This window comes from Mastigoproctus giganteus, chromosome 7 (genome assembly GCF_048544385.1).
Source record: "Mastigoproctus giganteus isolate SK-2022 chromosome 7, ASM4854438v1, whole genome shotgun sequence".
NCBI lineage: Eukaryota > Metazoa > Arthropoda > Arachnida > Uropygi > Thelyphonidae > Mastigoproctus > Mastigoproctus giganteus.
Genome location: NC_143581.1, coordinates 125221799 through 125238420, shown reverse-complemented (window position 1 = coordinate 125238420; position 16622 = coordinate 125221799). Strand labels below are relative to the sequence as shown.

The following is a 16622-nucleotide window of genomic DNA, read 5'->3' as shown; positions in this document are numbered from 1 at the left end:
AACACAATGTGTCAAATGGAAAATTAAACAAAGCTCTGGTGACATATCTGAGTATGTGAGGGCCAACAGAGCTTCAAAGTTGCAAAAACAATTCTGTTGCAATCCTCTAGATTTCTAACATCATAATACCATTCTTTATGTAACTGTCATGGAGTGCAGTTAGTAGATGACTACAAGAAACAAAATTGCATCCTTGCTCTTTGTTGCCATTGATATTTTCATCATTGTCAGTGGTGCAAGGAGAGAGTTGCTTAATGGAGAAGAATGGTGGCATGTTACCATTAGTGGCAAATCACATTTGTGTTTGGGATCAAAAGACTGCTATTAAAATGTTAGGGATGGAATAATCCAGCTTGCTTCAGGGCACAACATACTGGGCCAACAATCCAGAATCATGACATGGGGAGCAATCAGCTACAATAGACATTCGTTTCTATATGTCTGATGATACGTTGACAACAAGACATTATTTTGAAACCACTCTAAGACTGATGCCTTTTCTCTTTCTGTGTGCCTTCCAAACACTATTTTCCAGCAGGACATTTCCTGACTACATACAGGTCTCATTTCTCGACAGTGGTTGCGTGATGTAGACAAGCTTCCTTGGCTTGCATATTCATTATATGCTGCCAATCAAACACATTTGGAATGTGATGAGATGTTCACTGAACTCCACCTCTCATTCCTCTACTAGTATTGCCCAACTTATAATGCAAGTGCAAAGAAGCATAGTTCAGTGTTTATCAAGATGGCATCTGCCACCACCTTTTCAACTCTGCCACAATTTTTGGCAATTTGTATTGCTGTTCATGGAGGCCATACTTCATATTGATATAATTTTCCTAAGTAAATATTGAACCGATATACACACAGATTTAATCATTCACTCCACTTATTTTCGGTTCAAATGATTCACTCCTTTTGGCTTGGGCAGTTTTAATGACAAGCAATGGAAATCAATTATGAATACACATTCTAGAATTTACATTTTAACAGTATGAATATATGCCTCAATAAAAAATAAAACTACTTCCTTGGATTAAATTGAAAGTAGCAAGTTATTCAGTTCTTATAATGAATTATTACAGAATTATAATTTTATTATTCAGTTTATCCATTTCAAATAGTATGATGAAAATAAGTAAATGATTCCTGTGATTTTAGTATTTTTTGATTATTGCATAAGCAGTTCAACTAAATAGTATTAAAATTTTCCTATTATACACATATACTATACTTATTTGTATCATCAATTTTTACAGGTGGAGGACTTATTGATCATGTTAAATCTGCGATAACAGATACACATAGTAACAGTGAAATCTCTCAATCTGCAGGCAACATGTATAGATTAAATAATATTGGAAGGCCTCATCGTATGAGCTGTACTGAGATAATTGGTGTTCATCCAAGTGCTATCAGAGCTGGTCGGCTGCCAAGCATTCCACTTGTTCAGGATGCTTGTTTTTGTGAGGAACTTAATTTTAATTTTCACATGTATTGTGAATGTATATAGATAAATTTATGTATATTTGCAGTGTTTCTTTTTTGTTTGTTAAGACCCTCTACTATAGTGGGAGGTCAATTACCCAAATGTAGATTATCCAAACCAAACAAGCAACTAGCATATACTACCAACCACATATGCACCACCTATACTACCAACCACATAAATCATGTTAATATCTATCAGTTATAGGAAGAATTTATACAGGAATTATGCAGTATACCAAGCAAGGTACAATGTTAACCAATCACAGTTCACTTCATTCATGCAATGAGATAACCACACAACACTAATATTAGACATATAACCTAATTTAATAACTATCACGCTTAAAAATTATTTTATATATATTTTTTTTGTTAGCGCATCAGCTTCTATGGCCATATTGCACCTCCCAAAGTTTTCGCATTTTACTGTGATCCAAGCCCGAGGCGGAAATCGAACCCGCAACCTTTGGGTTGCCAGGCAGGCACTTTATCTACCTGGCTAGCCCGGTCGGCCTTAAAAATTATATAACATGGCTAGATGAAAATATAATAAATGACAATCCTACAGACATATAACAAAGATTATTCAGTTGCAGATAGTCCAGCAATTAGTAATTATTGATTCTCAGTAAGTTATATCCTCTCACAAAATTGATAGATTGATGTCAAAGGGATTAACTGGCAACATCAAGAAGAATGATAAAAACATATCTGGCAAAACCATCTATAATGGGTGCCTCTGTAGCCAGGAGCATGCAGTGCGTAGCACACGCTTCTTGATTAGACCGGGGTTCGAGCCCGTGACTACCAAATGCAGAGGATGTGGAAAGATCAGGGAATGACCACCGCATATCTCCGTAGCAATATGGCCTTAGTTGCTAATACTCCTAAAAACCAAATAATAACAACAACAACAACAACAACCATCTATAATGGAAGAAGAGAGAATTTTTGTCTGATATTTCTTAGAAAAATGCACCATGCCACCTCATCTCAAACAGCTAGTCAACCATAAAGTTTTATGAAAAACAACATTTTAGCTGAATTAGATTAAAATGGGGGAGGGATTTTACTCCCTCTCTCCTCCCACAGACCCATTCATTGACCCATTTTAGGATCAGCAGTTCAACAGGAAGGAAGCTTTTTATGTTGGAGGAAAAGCAGAAAATTATATCACTTCCATAAATAGCAGTAGTGGGAGAATCAGAACTGAAAACAACATTGCTGACAAGCCATCTCCTTGAAATAGCTGTTTCAGAAAAAAGATAAGAGAAATGGTGAGATTTATATGTACATTATATGTACAGTATTTTTATAGAATAGCTTGGTCAGATGTGCAGAAGAATTTCCTATTTCTTCAGATATTTAGTTTTTATATATTTTTTAATATGCTCCCTAAAGTCAGGAATCTAGCACTGCTTTTATTGGGAGCAGTTCAAAGGGCATATCCTTTTTAGAACCAGCAAGGTGAGCAGATTTTGATGGGGTAATTGCCAATCAAAACATTTGAAAGAAGTGAATAAGAATTAATAAACAGATGTTGTCACAATTAATCTGTTCTTCTTCTTCAGCAGTATTTGAACAAGTCCAAAATTTTATATCATTTGCATATATTTTAAATAACAGTAGAGGGAGAATCAGAACATAAAACGACAATGGTTACAAGCCATCTCCTTGGGAAATTCCAACAGAAATAGTTTTTGCAGTTGCAGCATTTTCAATCTGAAGAAAAAGTACATGGTTTAAAAGAGATGCTTTCATGAAAAAGAGAATATCGCTATTATACCAGAAAGCTCTTCTGACGTATCTCCTTCAAAATCTCTCCACTCTCTGTTTCAGAGATATTCAGTTTCGGCTGCATGCCTTTTCTATAGCTACTTCCATGGGCACTATTCTTTTCAGTTGGCATCTGTAATATTCTCAATCTCTTCCAAACTAATCCGAATACATGCAGCAACCATTCAGCATCCATTCATTGTACAACTTCAAACTCATGCAACCAACTTTACCACTTCCTTATTTATCCCTTCTACTTCTGTCTTGGGAACAACTTTCTTTCACATGTATTTCCCAAATCTTACTATCTACAGAAATTCAAGTCTAACATCAAGAAGTATCTTCTGTTTTCCCAGCTTTCTGTTTATGAATGGTGCTAAGCACTATAGGGTCTAATACCTTTCATGTTCAGGATTTTCTTTAAAAAAAAAAAAAAAAAAAAAGGAAGAAGAGGGGAAAAAAAAAAAACAATACAAAAGAGCATATGGCCTAATAGCACCCAAAGCAGTAGAAATAACTAAATAGATGAAATCAAGCTGGCTTCCTTCATTGATGATATAAGTTGCAAAAAATGTGATTTCCAGTAGGCATGTTAGTGGAAGTTTTTTCCCCCTCATAGTGAATATGCCGACTGGGCTAGCCGGGTGGGTAAAGTGCCTGCCTGGCAACCCAAAGGTCGCGGGTTCGATTCCCGCCTCGGGCTTGGATCAAAGTACTGCAAAAACCGTAGGAGGTGCATTATGGCCCCAGAAGCCTATGCGCCAATAACTACCAAAAAAAAAAAATAGTGAATATGGGAAACCTGGCTTGAGAGTTCACTTGATTTGGAAATTTTTGGAATGTTAAAGATTTTGTATATAGACCATGATGGAAGCGGGGGAGTAACTCTCTGCTTCAGCTTTTTGTTAAGACCAAGAAGACTGAATCAATTATATAAACAGGCGTCTCCGTAGCCAGGTGGGAAGGAGCAGCAGTGCGTAGCACACGCTTCTTGATTAGACCGGGGTTCGAGCCCGTCACCACCAAATACGGAGGATGCGGAAAGGTCAGGGAATGACCACCGCATATCCAAGAGCAATATGGCCTTAGTTGCTAATGCTCCTAAAAACCAAATAACAACAATTATATAAACATTGGCAAACTTATTACAAAGTTTGGAATGTCATCAGTTGCATTGCTCAAAGTAAAGAATTAATTTCTTTCTTAAGGAAGTCATTGTTAACACTAAATGAGAATAAAGGGGAACCCATATTTAGATTATGGACCAAAGAGAGTGAACACTGGAAGTATCATTATTAAACCAACCAACATGATTTGTCCATGCCTCATAATTAGGAAGAGCAAAGAAAGAAAATAAACATTTCTGCAATTTTTAAATTTAGTCTGAAGGAATTTGTTTATTTTATATTTCTTCATTTTAAAAAACAAGGCATGGAACACCCACATATTACTGAAGGTTAAAATCAAAAAGGACTCTTCTTTCTACTAAATAATTTCTGTTTGAGCAAAAAGACCTACTTGAACTCTTATCTCACCAAGCCTTGGAATATGGCAAGAGAACACAACAGCTTGGAACCAGTATTAATCATTACACCAGCCAACACAATTTTTACCTCCAAAAATTTAAATGCTGTTTTTAACCAATTTTTATGGTTAGATTTCGAAAATCACCACGATAGTTTCACATCATGTTGCAGTTATTAAATATATAGGGAGTTATGTTTTACCAAAATATACCAATTTTGCATAATCTAGCCAGTAATGTATGACTATATTGATTTATTTTAACAGATATAAACTAATTCTCTTAATTTTAGCAATCAATTCTGGCCTCAGTTTTCTTGTGATAAACATAATCAGACATCTACCTATGGTTTTTAGGTTCAAATTCTGATGCAACAATTTACAATTTGAAGAGAAATTACATGTTCTCAGGGTTGTAAATCTATCCTCCAAACATAAACAACCCCTCGAGAGTGGGACGGTGTAGCCCATAACCCTTGCAGTGGAAGAAAAATAATTTCTGACTGCCTGCCGATTCACAAATATTCCTTTCAGTGTTTTCACACGAGTAGAACTGCCAAGTTGCTACATCTGTGTACTGAGTAGTGATAAAAATTTGTGTTGTTTTTATATTGTAGTGTTCTAAATTGAATTTACATTTTAATAAATTCATTTAGTGTTATAATGAATAAGCAGACACATAGGAAGTGTATCAATCATCAACATATTTTGCATTTACATTCACACATGAGGAGTTATTCAGGAAGGGGAATGCCAGAGGTGAAGTAAACTCTGGCAGTGAGCTAGATGATTTTGTAATAACTGAGAGGAAAGTGGAGGACAGATTGTTGGGGATAAACATAAAAAAAGGCACCTGGGGTGGATAGGATCTATCCAGTTATATTAAAGGAGGCAGCTAAGGAAGTAAGCAAACCCTTAACCATAATTATGAGAGCTCCCTCCTGGACTCAGGGGAGGTACCCACGGATTGGAGATATGCAAATGTGACCCCAATCCACAAAGGAGGATCAAAAGCTGATACAAGTAATTATAGACCTGTGAGTTTAACTTCTGTTCCAGGAAATTTAATGGAGGCACTGGTTAAAGAAGCACTGCAGGATCATCTAGACAAGACTTCAATTATAGCTCGAACACAGCATGGTTTTGTTAAGGGAAAGTCTTGCCTGATCAATTTGATTGGATATTATGATGCAGTCACAAAAGAACTTGATGTTGGAAATAACTTTGATATTATATATTTGGATCTTAGAAAGGCTTTTGATACTGTTGCACATGGAAGACTGCTGCACAAATTGGAGCAGTGTGGCATTGGAGGCAAATTGCTGCTATGGATAAAGGGATGGTTGAGGGGGAGAAGACAGAGAGTGGTAATCAATGGACACTGCTCATCGTGGACTAATGTTATTAGTGGAGTTCCGCTGGGTTCAGTGTTGGGTCCATTGTTGTTTTCTGTATTTATAAATGATATTGATGATGGTATATCATGCTTAATGTCCAAGTTTGCAGATGATACGAAGGTTGGCAAGGTTGTTAATGAAACTAATGACAGTACACTGCTGCAGCAGGATCTAGAAAAGTTGAGCAGATGGGCTGAGAGGTGGCAAATGAAGTTTAACACTGACAAATGTAAAGTACTACACATGGGAAACAGCAACCCCAGAGCAACGTATCAACTCTGTGGTACTACACTGACAGTGGTAGAAAATGAAAGGGACCTGGTGGTGGTTGTGCAGGCAGATATGAAGTTCTCTGAGCAGTGCAGACAGGCTGCAAGAGTAGCTCATGGTGTCTTGTCAATGATATACAGGAATTTTTCTAGCAGGGATAAGGAGATGATTATTCCCTTGTATAAGGCAATGGTCAGGCCACACCTTGAGTACTGTATACAGGTCTGGAGGCCTCATTTCAAGAAGGATGTAGAGCTGCTGGAACGATTACAGTGAAGGGCAACAAGATTAGTGAATGGAACAAAGGGGTGCTCTTACGAAGAAAGGCTTAAGTTTTGCAAATTACAGTGTCTGGAGACTAAGCACTGGCGAGGTGATCTGATAGAGGGGTATAAAGCTTTGAATGGTTTGGGCATGCTCAATGCCGATGGAATTCTTCCTCTTGCTCAGAATAATCACATGAGAGAGCATAAATTCAAATTGAGGAAAGACAGATGTAGGATAGATGTGCGGAAATTTGCCTTTAGCCAGCGGGTAGTTGGTTGGTGGAACAGACTTCCATCCCTTGTTGTGGAAGTTGATAGTCTAAATAAATTTAAAGCTCAGCTGGACAGGTATTTCGAACGAACGAGGGGAGTGGTTTTTTTTTTTGGCTGATGCTGCATAAGCTTGCTTTCTTGCATCATATGCCTCTTCTAATGCTAATACTAATCAAGACAATTTTTGTTTACAAAACTTTCATATTCTTTTTATTTTGGATGTAAAATTGGTGATCAAGACAAACCTTGGGCTCCTCACAAGTGGGGCGACTCCGTAGCCAGGTGGGAAGGAGCAGCAGTGCATAGCACACGCTTCTTAATTAGACCGGGGTTCAAGCCCGTCACCACCAAATACGGAGGATGCGGAAAGGTCAGGGAAATGACCACCGCATATCCCGGAGCAATATGGCCTTAGTTGCTAATGCTCCTAAAAACCAAATAACAAACAACCTCACAAGTGTTGTATTACCTGTACGACAAACCTTTGGAATTGCTTACCTGGCAAACTCAAAGCATTGCCTTTTGCAGTCCCTATAGTTTGGCAAGAACTATCTAACCACATTAATGATTGCTATTTCTGTATGACAAATATATCTGGTATGTCTAAAAAAAGCAAACATGCTATAATATATCCAAATATACCTTCTTCAGTTCAGCCCATTCCACACAGTGATGATTTGCCAGTACCAGTGTTTCCCAAAACTTGAGATAACAGTAGTGGGGAAGATAATAGCGAACAAGTTCAAGTTGAGAGTTCCCTGGAAGTTTGTTTGTTATTTGGTTTTTAGGAGCATTAGCAACTAAGGCCATATTGCTCCGGGACATGCGTTGGTCATTCCCTGACCTTTCCGCATCCTCCGTGTTTGGTGGTGACGGGCTTGAACCCCGGTCTAATCAAGAAGCGTGTGCTGCGCACTGCTGCTCCTTCCCACCTGTTTACGGAGGTGCCTGTTCCCTGGAAGCCTCCACATCGCAAGATATCAACTATCAGCCAGTAAGTTCAGGTAGCGAAGTACATTTAATCAAACAAGGTGAATTGAATGATTTGGTTCGAGACTTAAATTTGCCGAAAGAACAAGCTGAACTGTTAGGTTCTAGGTTACAGCAGTGGAATATACTCACAGCAGGAACAAAGATTTCAGTGTTTCAAAAAGACATGAAAAGTTTTCGGAATATTTTGCTACGGAGGACAGTATGTGTTTTTGCAAAGACATTATTGGACTTCTGAAAGAAGTCCTATAGTGCATGTGTCATGCATAAGTCAGATGAATGGCATTTCTCATGGATGCCTCAAAATTAAGTTTAAACATGGTTTTGCTTCATAATGGCAACGGATTTCTATCTGTTCTTGTATCTTATTCAGTTGGACTTAAAAAAAGTCATGAAAGCATGTCTAAGATTTTATATTCTATAAAATACCAGGATTATGATTGGAATATATGCAGTGATCTTAAGGTAGGTTTTTGGTTTGCAGGGGGGGGATTTCACAAAATATTGTTGTTTTTTGTATTTGTGGAACAGCCATGTAACAGAAGATATTATGTTGTGCAACATTGGGACAAGCAGGATGAGTTCATACCAAGACAGTGTAATGTAAAATATATTCCTTTAGTGCAATCAAACAAGGTTCTTCCTCCACCCCTGCACATCAAACTTGGATTGATGAAAAATTTCATGAAGGGAAGGATTTGGAACTTCTTTATCTAGAAGGATTTGCATACTTGAGAAGTGTGTTTCCTAATTTAACATATGCCAAACTTAAGGAAGGAATTTTCGTAGGACTCCCAAATTAGGAAACTATTGAAAGACGATGTGTTTGAAAGGAAGTTGAATTGGCAGTTTGGAAATCATTTAAGGCAGTAGTATATGGTTTTTTGAGTAATAGGAAAGAAGAAACTATGAAATGTTGGTGTCTAATTTACTCAAGTGCTACAAAAACATGGGCTGTCGAATGTCGTTGAAAATTCATTTTCTTTATTCCCATATCTAATTTTTCCTCAAAAATCTGGGAGATGTGAGTGATGGGGAGCGGTTTCATCAAGAACTTGGTACCGCTTTTCCACAATGGAAAAGCGATGATGGGGGATTATTGATGGTTCTTTGTAAGGGAGAGTAAGAAGGAATAGAAGAGAAAATCCCTTAGTAGCAAACATTTTTAAGGACAATTACAGGTATGCTGATTATATATTATTGAAATGTAACTATTTCACAATCATTTATGGTATATTTTTCAAAATTAAATGAGTTATAGAAAATGTATAATTTTTTTTACACTTGTATTACATACTTGAATTATACGTATATATCCTTTATTTTAACATTAAACATTGGTAAATCTTTTGATATAGCTGTGATAGAGGCTTTTTATGGTGATTTTTGGAATCAGCATGTTTATTTCCTACAGAATCGCATATTTTCGTTATGGAGGTATGACAAAAAATATTTTTTGTTGGCTAGTGTTATTCATTGAATGAGAGAGATATTTCAAATATATATCCGATTTATAACTCATAAGTAAAATTTCAAGTTCTAATAATTTATTCTTAATGCTTCTAATTCTGTGTCCACAGAACTGGATTTGAAAAAATATATATATTACAACTTATTTCAATTAGCAACCAACAGGCTGCAACATGTTCAAATCACTTCCTTCCCAGAGATTACACTTCTCAGTTCTATAATGGTCATAGAACAAGTTGCTTGAAATTATGAGTGGGATTTGAAATGCTTTACCAATTTGCAGAGGAGAGTCTCAGAACGGGTTCATTTTCAAGCTTTTTCTTCTTCAGTTTTTTTTTTTTTTTCTACCAATTAAGAAACACTTCATGATGAAACTAATTTCATGATGTTAGTTTGAGGCTTATGAACAGTAGTGATCCAGGTTATTACTTCATTATTGATGTTATCAGTAGGTCCAGGCGGAATATAAATATTATAAATTTAAAGCAGTGAATCATTAACTTGGATCATCGAGAAATTCCTTCAAAGTTGAAGGTACTAGAGTTGTAGATTCAAGACTTTAATGTTGGATTTTAAAATAATTGTTGTCCCACCACCTCTACAATTAATTCTTGATGTAATGTATGGTGTGCAGCTGAGATTTTTTGGCAATAGGAAAATATTCTGTAGAGGTTCCTGCATCCACGTTTCAACTAAACATATGATGTGATGCGATTCTTCAACCAATAATGAAATGAGCATAGACAGTTTATTTTTTATGCTTCTTACATTTTGAAGAATAACGCTAAGATGGACATATGTGTTAGAAGAATGTTCACAAACAGATGTATTAGGTGGCAGGATAAATGATGGACTAGGATGAGAACCAGGAATGTTATTCTCTTGCTATGCAGAGAGTTCAGCAGATTGAAAATTAAGTGGAAACTTTTCACTAGAGTTTTTGACTGATCATCCAATTGTTCCATCAAATGGCATGATGAGTAGACCATTTGGCCAAATATCAGGATTCAGATATTGTTGTAGGTCACAATTCTTTAGCTCAATTCTGAAGGATGCGTATGTGCAATGTTTGGTTTTTATTTTGAAAGCTCTACCAGGAATTTCTAGCTCTAATAGTTGCTGATCCATTTGCTGAGAGGTAGCATTGGGGTCTAGCCTGCTAACAAAAGTATTATGTTAGCATATCTGTTGTTTCTGTGGGAAAGCTTAAAACTTGAGGAGTTTGTAGGCAAGCTGTTATGAGAAGGCATTTCAGGATAAAGCTCAGAGGGATCATTTTGACAGTGCACATACAAACAACCTGGTTTCTGTTGATTGCTAATCGTGGTGGGTATCAGTTGTCTGCCTGTATCAACACCACGTTGTGAGGAAGCATGATTGTGTTCTTATACAGAAAGAAAGAGACAGAGCTAGATTTTGGGGATTGCCCTGGTGTTTTTTCTGGAACAAATTCTTCAGCATCTGGACTGAGGGCTGGAACTGCAGAAGCCTAATGAACAGAAGGGTGAGGCATCAGAGGGCTTTCGACCATAGCCTTTAGTTCAAGAAACATGTGATAGAATTTACATTGCTGATCTTCTATTCAAAAAAGGTGCTGTTTAATATCATCATTTTCTCTAAATTGTTTCCTCGGCATTTTTTCCAGGGAAGCAAATGAGCAATCATTGTTTGGGGATGTTGAAGGCAGCAGGGGTGGGTAGGAAGAGTCATCTGTTTGGCTGGAGACACCTTTAGTTGACTTCCTTGTATGATGTGAGGGTTTAGGAGACTGTAGTAAATTGATAGTGGGAGATGAAGGATGGTCAGAGTTGCAAGGGAGATCAGCATCTGTTGGGGTATCCTCACAGTTCCATAAATAAAAGTCCATAAATTTTTTAAACTTTATGCCCAAAAGGGAGGGCGAAAATATTAATTTCAGTATTTTTCGTAAGCCCATGAATACAGGGATGTTCCTACATTATAGCAATTATCACCCATACTCATATAAAAGGTCAATCATGTTAAACCAGTTCTTAAACGCTTTCAAATACTCTACCACACAACTTGTCCTTCAGATAGAAATAGAAGAACTGATGAATAGGTCTCTAAATAGAGGATATCCTATTAACTCTATCAATAGTATTAAACTAGAAGCTAAAGACAAAATAATCAACAACAAACATAATGACAGGATTGATAAAAAATATTTTATTACAATGCCATACATTGAACACTGGTATAGACAAATTAACAACCTTTTTAGAGGTACAGAAATGAAAATAGTAGCAAAACTGGGCCATAAATTACATTAGCATTAGTAGATGCATACGATGCAAGAAAGCAAGGTTATGCAGCATCAGCCAAAAAAATCTCTTATATTACACCTTCATTCGTTCGAAATGCTCATCCAGATCAGCCTTACATTTATTTAGGCTATCAAATTCCACAACAAAAGATGGAAGTCTGTATCACCAATCAACTACCCTCTGGCTAAAGGCAAATTTCTGCACATCTATTCTACAACTGTCTTTCCTCAATTTGAATCTATGCCCCTTCAGGTTCTTAATCTGAGCAAGAGGAAGAATCCCATCAGCATTCAGCTTGTTCAACCCATTCAATGCCTTATACACCTCAATCAGATCACTTTGCAGGTGCCTACTCTCCAAGTGCTGCAATTTGCGAACTTACTCTTTCCTTGGTAAACGCACTCCTTTGTACCCCTCACCAGTCTTGTTGCCCTTCTTTGTGCTCATTCTAGCAACTCTACATCCTTCCTAAAATGAGGACTCCAGACCTATACACAGTACTCTAGGTGTGTGGCCTGACCATTGCCTTGTACAACGAGATAATCACCTTCCTGTCCCTGCTAGCAAAATTCCTATATATCATTAACAAGACTCCATGACCTGCCCTGGCCATCCATCTGCACTGCTCAGGGAACTTAATATTTGACTGCACAGTTACCCCCAGGTGGTTTTCACTTTCTGCTTCCCTGAGTATACTACCATACAGTTGGCACGGTTCTCTTGGGTTATTGCTATCCATATGCGGTACTTTTCATTTGTTAATATTAAACTCCAGTTGCCACTTCTCAGCCCATTTGCCCAACTTATCAAGATCCAGTTGGAGTAGCCTACTATCTTTACTGTTGTTAACAACCCTGCCAACCTTTGTATCATCTGCAAACTTGGACATTAATCCTGATGTACCTTCATCAATATCATTGATAAATATACAAAACGACAAGGGGCCCAACACTGAACCCTGGGGAACTCCATTAATAACATTAGTCCAAAAAGAGTAGCATCCATTGATTACCACTCTGTCTTCTCCCACTCAACCATCCTGTTATCCATGGTTGCAACTTGCCTTTATAACCATACTGCTCCAATTTGTACAGTAGCCTTCCATGTGCAACAGTATCAAAAGCTTTCCTGAAAGCCAAGCATATGATATCAAAATTATTTTTGACATTCAGTTCCTTTGTGACCAGATCATAGTATCCAATCAAATTGGTCAGACAAGACCTCCCTTTAACAAAACCCATGCTGTGTCTTAACTATTATTGCAGTCTTGTCTAGATGATCCTGCAATGCTTGTTTAATGAGTTACTCCATTATTTTCCCCCGAAACACAACACAAGTTAAACTAACAGGGCTATAGCTACTTGTGTCACCTTTTGAACCCCCTTTGTTAATTGGTGATACATTTACACACTTCCAGTCCATGGGAGATGCTTCCATAGCCAGGTGGCCAGGAGCAGCAGTGCATAGCGCACACTTCTTGATTAGACCAGGGTTCGAGCCCATGACCACCAAATACGGAGGATGCGGAAAGGTCAGGGAATGACCACCGCATATCCCCGGAGCAATATGGCCTTAGTTGCTAATGCTCCTAAAAACCAAATAACAAACAGTCCATGGGAACTTCCCCTGAGTCCAAGGAAGCTCTCATAATTATGGCTGAGGGTTTTCTTACTTCCTTTGCTGCCTTCTTTAATATAACTGGATAGATCCCGTCCACCCCAGGTGCCTACCTTATGTTTAACTTCAACAATTTTCTTCCACTTTGCTCTCAGTTATTAGCATTAGCATTAGCATTAGCATTAGTAGAGGCATTTGATGCAAGAAAGCAAGCTTATGCAGCATCAGCCAAAAAAAAAAAAAAAAAAAAAAAGTAACATAAATAAATAAAAATAACCACTTCCACTTCACCCCTCTGTTCGTTCGAAATACCTGTCCAGCTGAGCCTTAAACTTATTTAGGCTATCAACTTCCACGACAAGGGATGGAAGTCTGTTCCACCCACCAACCACCCGCTGGCTAAAGGCAAATTTCCGCACATCTATCCTACATCTGTCTTTCCTCAATTTGAATTTATGCCCTCTCAGGTGATTTTTCTGAGCTAGAGGAAGAATCCCATCAGCATTGAGCATGCTCAAACCATTCAAGGCTTTGTACACCTCTATCAGATCACCCCGCTGGTGCCTAGTTTCCAGACACTGTAATTTGCAAAACTTAAGCCTTTCTTCGTAAGAGAACCCCTTTGTCCCATTCACCAATCTAGTTGCCCTTCTCTGTACTCGTTCCAGCAGCTCTACATCCTTCCTGAAATGAGGCCTCCAGGCCTGTATACAGTACTCTAGGTGTGGCCTGACCATTGCCTTATACAAGGGAATAATCACCTCCTTATCCCTGCTAGAAAAATTCCTATATATCATTGACAATACACCATGAGCTACTCTTGCAGCTCGTCTGCACTGCTCAGAGAACTTCATATCTGCCTGCACCACCACCCCCAGGTCCCTTTCATTCTCTACCACTGTCAGTGTAGTACCACAGAGTTGATACGTTGCTCTGGGGTTGCTGTTTCCCATATGTAGTACTTTACATTTGTCAATGTTAAACTTCATTTGCCACCTCGAAGCCCATCTGCTCAACCTTTCCAAATCCTGTTGCAGCAGCATAGTGTCAGTAGTGTCCTTGACAACCCTGCCAACCTTCGTATCGTCTGCAAACTTGGACATTAAGCCTGATATACCATCATCAATATCATTTATAAATACAGAAAACAATAAAGGCCCCAATACTGAACCCTGAGGGACTCCACTAATAACATTAGTCCACGATGAGCAGTGTCCATTGATTACCACTCTCTGTCTTCTCCCCCTCAACCACCCCTTTATCCATAGCAGCAACTTGCCTCCAATGCCACACTGCTCCAATTTGTGCAGCAGTCTTCCATGTGCAACAGTATCAAAAGCCTTTCTAAGATCCAAGTATATAATATCAAAGTTATTCCCTGCATCCAGTTCTTTTGTGACTGCATCATAGTATCCAATCAAATTGGTCAGGCAAGACTTCCCCTTAACAAAACCATGCTGTGTCCTAGCTATAACTGAAGTCTTGTCTAGATGATCCTGCAGTGCTTCTTTCACCAGTGCCTCCATTAATTTTCCGGGAACAGAAGTTAAACTCACAGGTCTATAATTACTTGTGTCAGCCTTTGATCCCCCTTTGTGAATTGGGGTCACATTTGCACATCTCCAGTCAATGGGTACCTCCCCTGAGTCCAAGGAAGCTCTCATAATTATGGCTAAGGGTTTGCTTACCTCCTTTGCTGCCTCCTTTAATATAACTGGATAGATCCCATCCACCCCAGGTGCCTTTCTTGTGTTTATCTTCAACAATTTCTCCTCCACTTTGCTCTCAGTTATTACAAGATTCTCTAGCTTACTGCTAGAGTTGAATACACCTCTGGCATTCCCCTCGCTGAATAACTCCTCATGTGTGAATGTCGATGCAAAATATTCATTTAGTTTGTTAGCTACCCGAGCAGGGTCATCAACAGTTGACCCATCGATCTCAAGTGGACCAATCTGATTCATCCCCTTCCTTCTAGAGTTTACATAAGTAAAGAACTCTTTGCTGTTTTTCTTCGCATCCCTTGCCAAGGATCTCTCGTAATCTGCCTTCGCCTGCCTAACCTCCTTTGTAACTTGGTTACAGATCAACTTGTATCTATCATAGGCGTCCGTGTCACGTGTTAATTTGTATGTATCCCATGCATTTTTCTTCTCTGCCATATGCCTCATTAGTTCATCTGACAACCATTTAGGCCTAAACCTTGAACAATATTTCTTAGTTGGTATGTAAAGCCTAGTAGCTTCCACGATAAGTTCTTTGAATGCTTCCCATTTTGAATTTGCTGTTGGCAATATCATCAGTTGATCCCACTGTATAGAATTTAAATACTGTCTCAGTCCATTGTAGTCGCCTTTACGAAAGCAATACCCCTTCCCTTTACCCCTAATGGTAGTTACCTCTTTGAGTAACTCCCACTTCAGCACACTGTGATCACTGCCACCAAGTGGTTCATTTATCTGCAGATTCTTAATGCATGAAGAATCACTACTGATAATCAAATCAAGAGTATTACTCCCTCTAGTTGCCTCCCGAACATGCTGATGTAGAAAACAATCATCCAATAAATCCACAAAAGCCTTGCTACTGTGTGAGTGACCAGCCCCCAAATTCCAGTCAATATCTGGGAAATTAAAATCCCCCATTATAAGACTCTCTGATTTACTGGCCCACTCTATTTCTCCGAACAGTTTCTTATTATACTCATCAGAGTCATTAGGCCTATAGCACACTCCTACTCTCAATTTTGATCTCCCAATGCTTATGTCACACCAAACTGACTCGACACTGCACTGTCCAGCGATGTCGACTGGCTTCACTTCCTTGGATTTTATGTGTTTTTTAACTAATAGCATAACCCCTCCTCCCTTCCTATCCTGTCTATCCTTTCTGTAGACATTGTACTCCCCAAATTCCAGTTCTGCATTTCTTATATCTGTGTGACACCACGTCTCTGAAATCCCCACAATATCTGCCTTTGATGTTTTGAGCAATACCTCAAATTCATCAAATTTATTTACTAAACTCCTAGCATTGGTGTACACACAAGTATACATGCACCTGTTCTTTTTCTTAGCTACCCTAACACAACCCATGTGTTTACTTGTACCCCAATGATTCCCAGCAGTCTCTGAAATATCCTGCATCTTATTTTCCAGGCTGCGGCTCATTCCAATAGAAGCAGTGCAAGAATCACTTTCACCTCTGCCAGTGGCTACTGTTAATCTATTAGTCCTTGTATCCCCCCAATCTAGCAGTTT

At 38.4% G+C, this 16622-nt stretch overlaps 1 protein-coding gene across 1 annotated transcript in view; it reads left to right on the top strand.

The window, feature by feature from the left end:
* The window catches only part of unc80 (unc80, NALCN channel complex subunit), a 1843891-nt gene that overhangs the window by 1776466 nt on the left and 50803 nt on the right, over positions 1-16622 (top strand). Inside the window, exon 61 of the mRNA XM_090378420.1 lies at positions 1263-1469. Within this exon, the coding sequence (XP_090234546.1) occupies positions 1263-1469 (207 nt within the window). The remainder of the gene's footprint in view (positions 1-1262; positions 1470-16622) is intronic.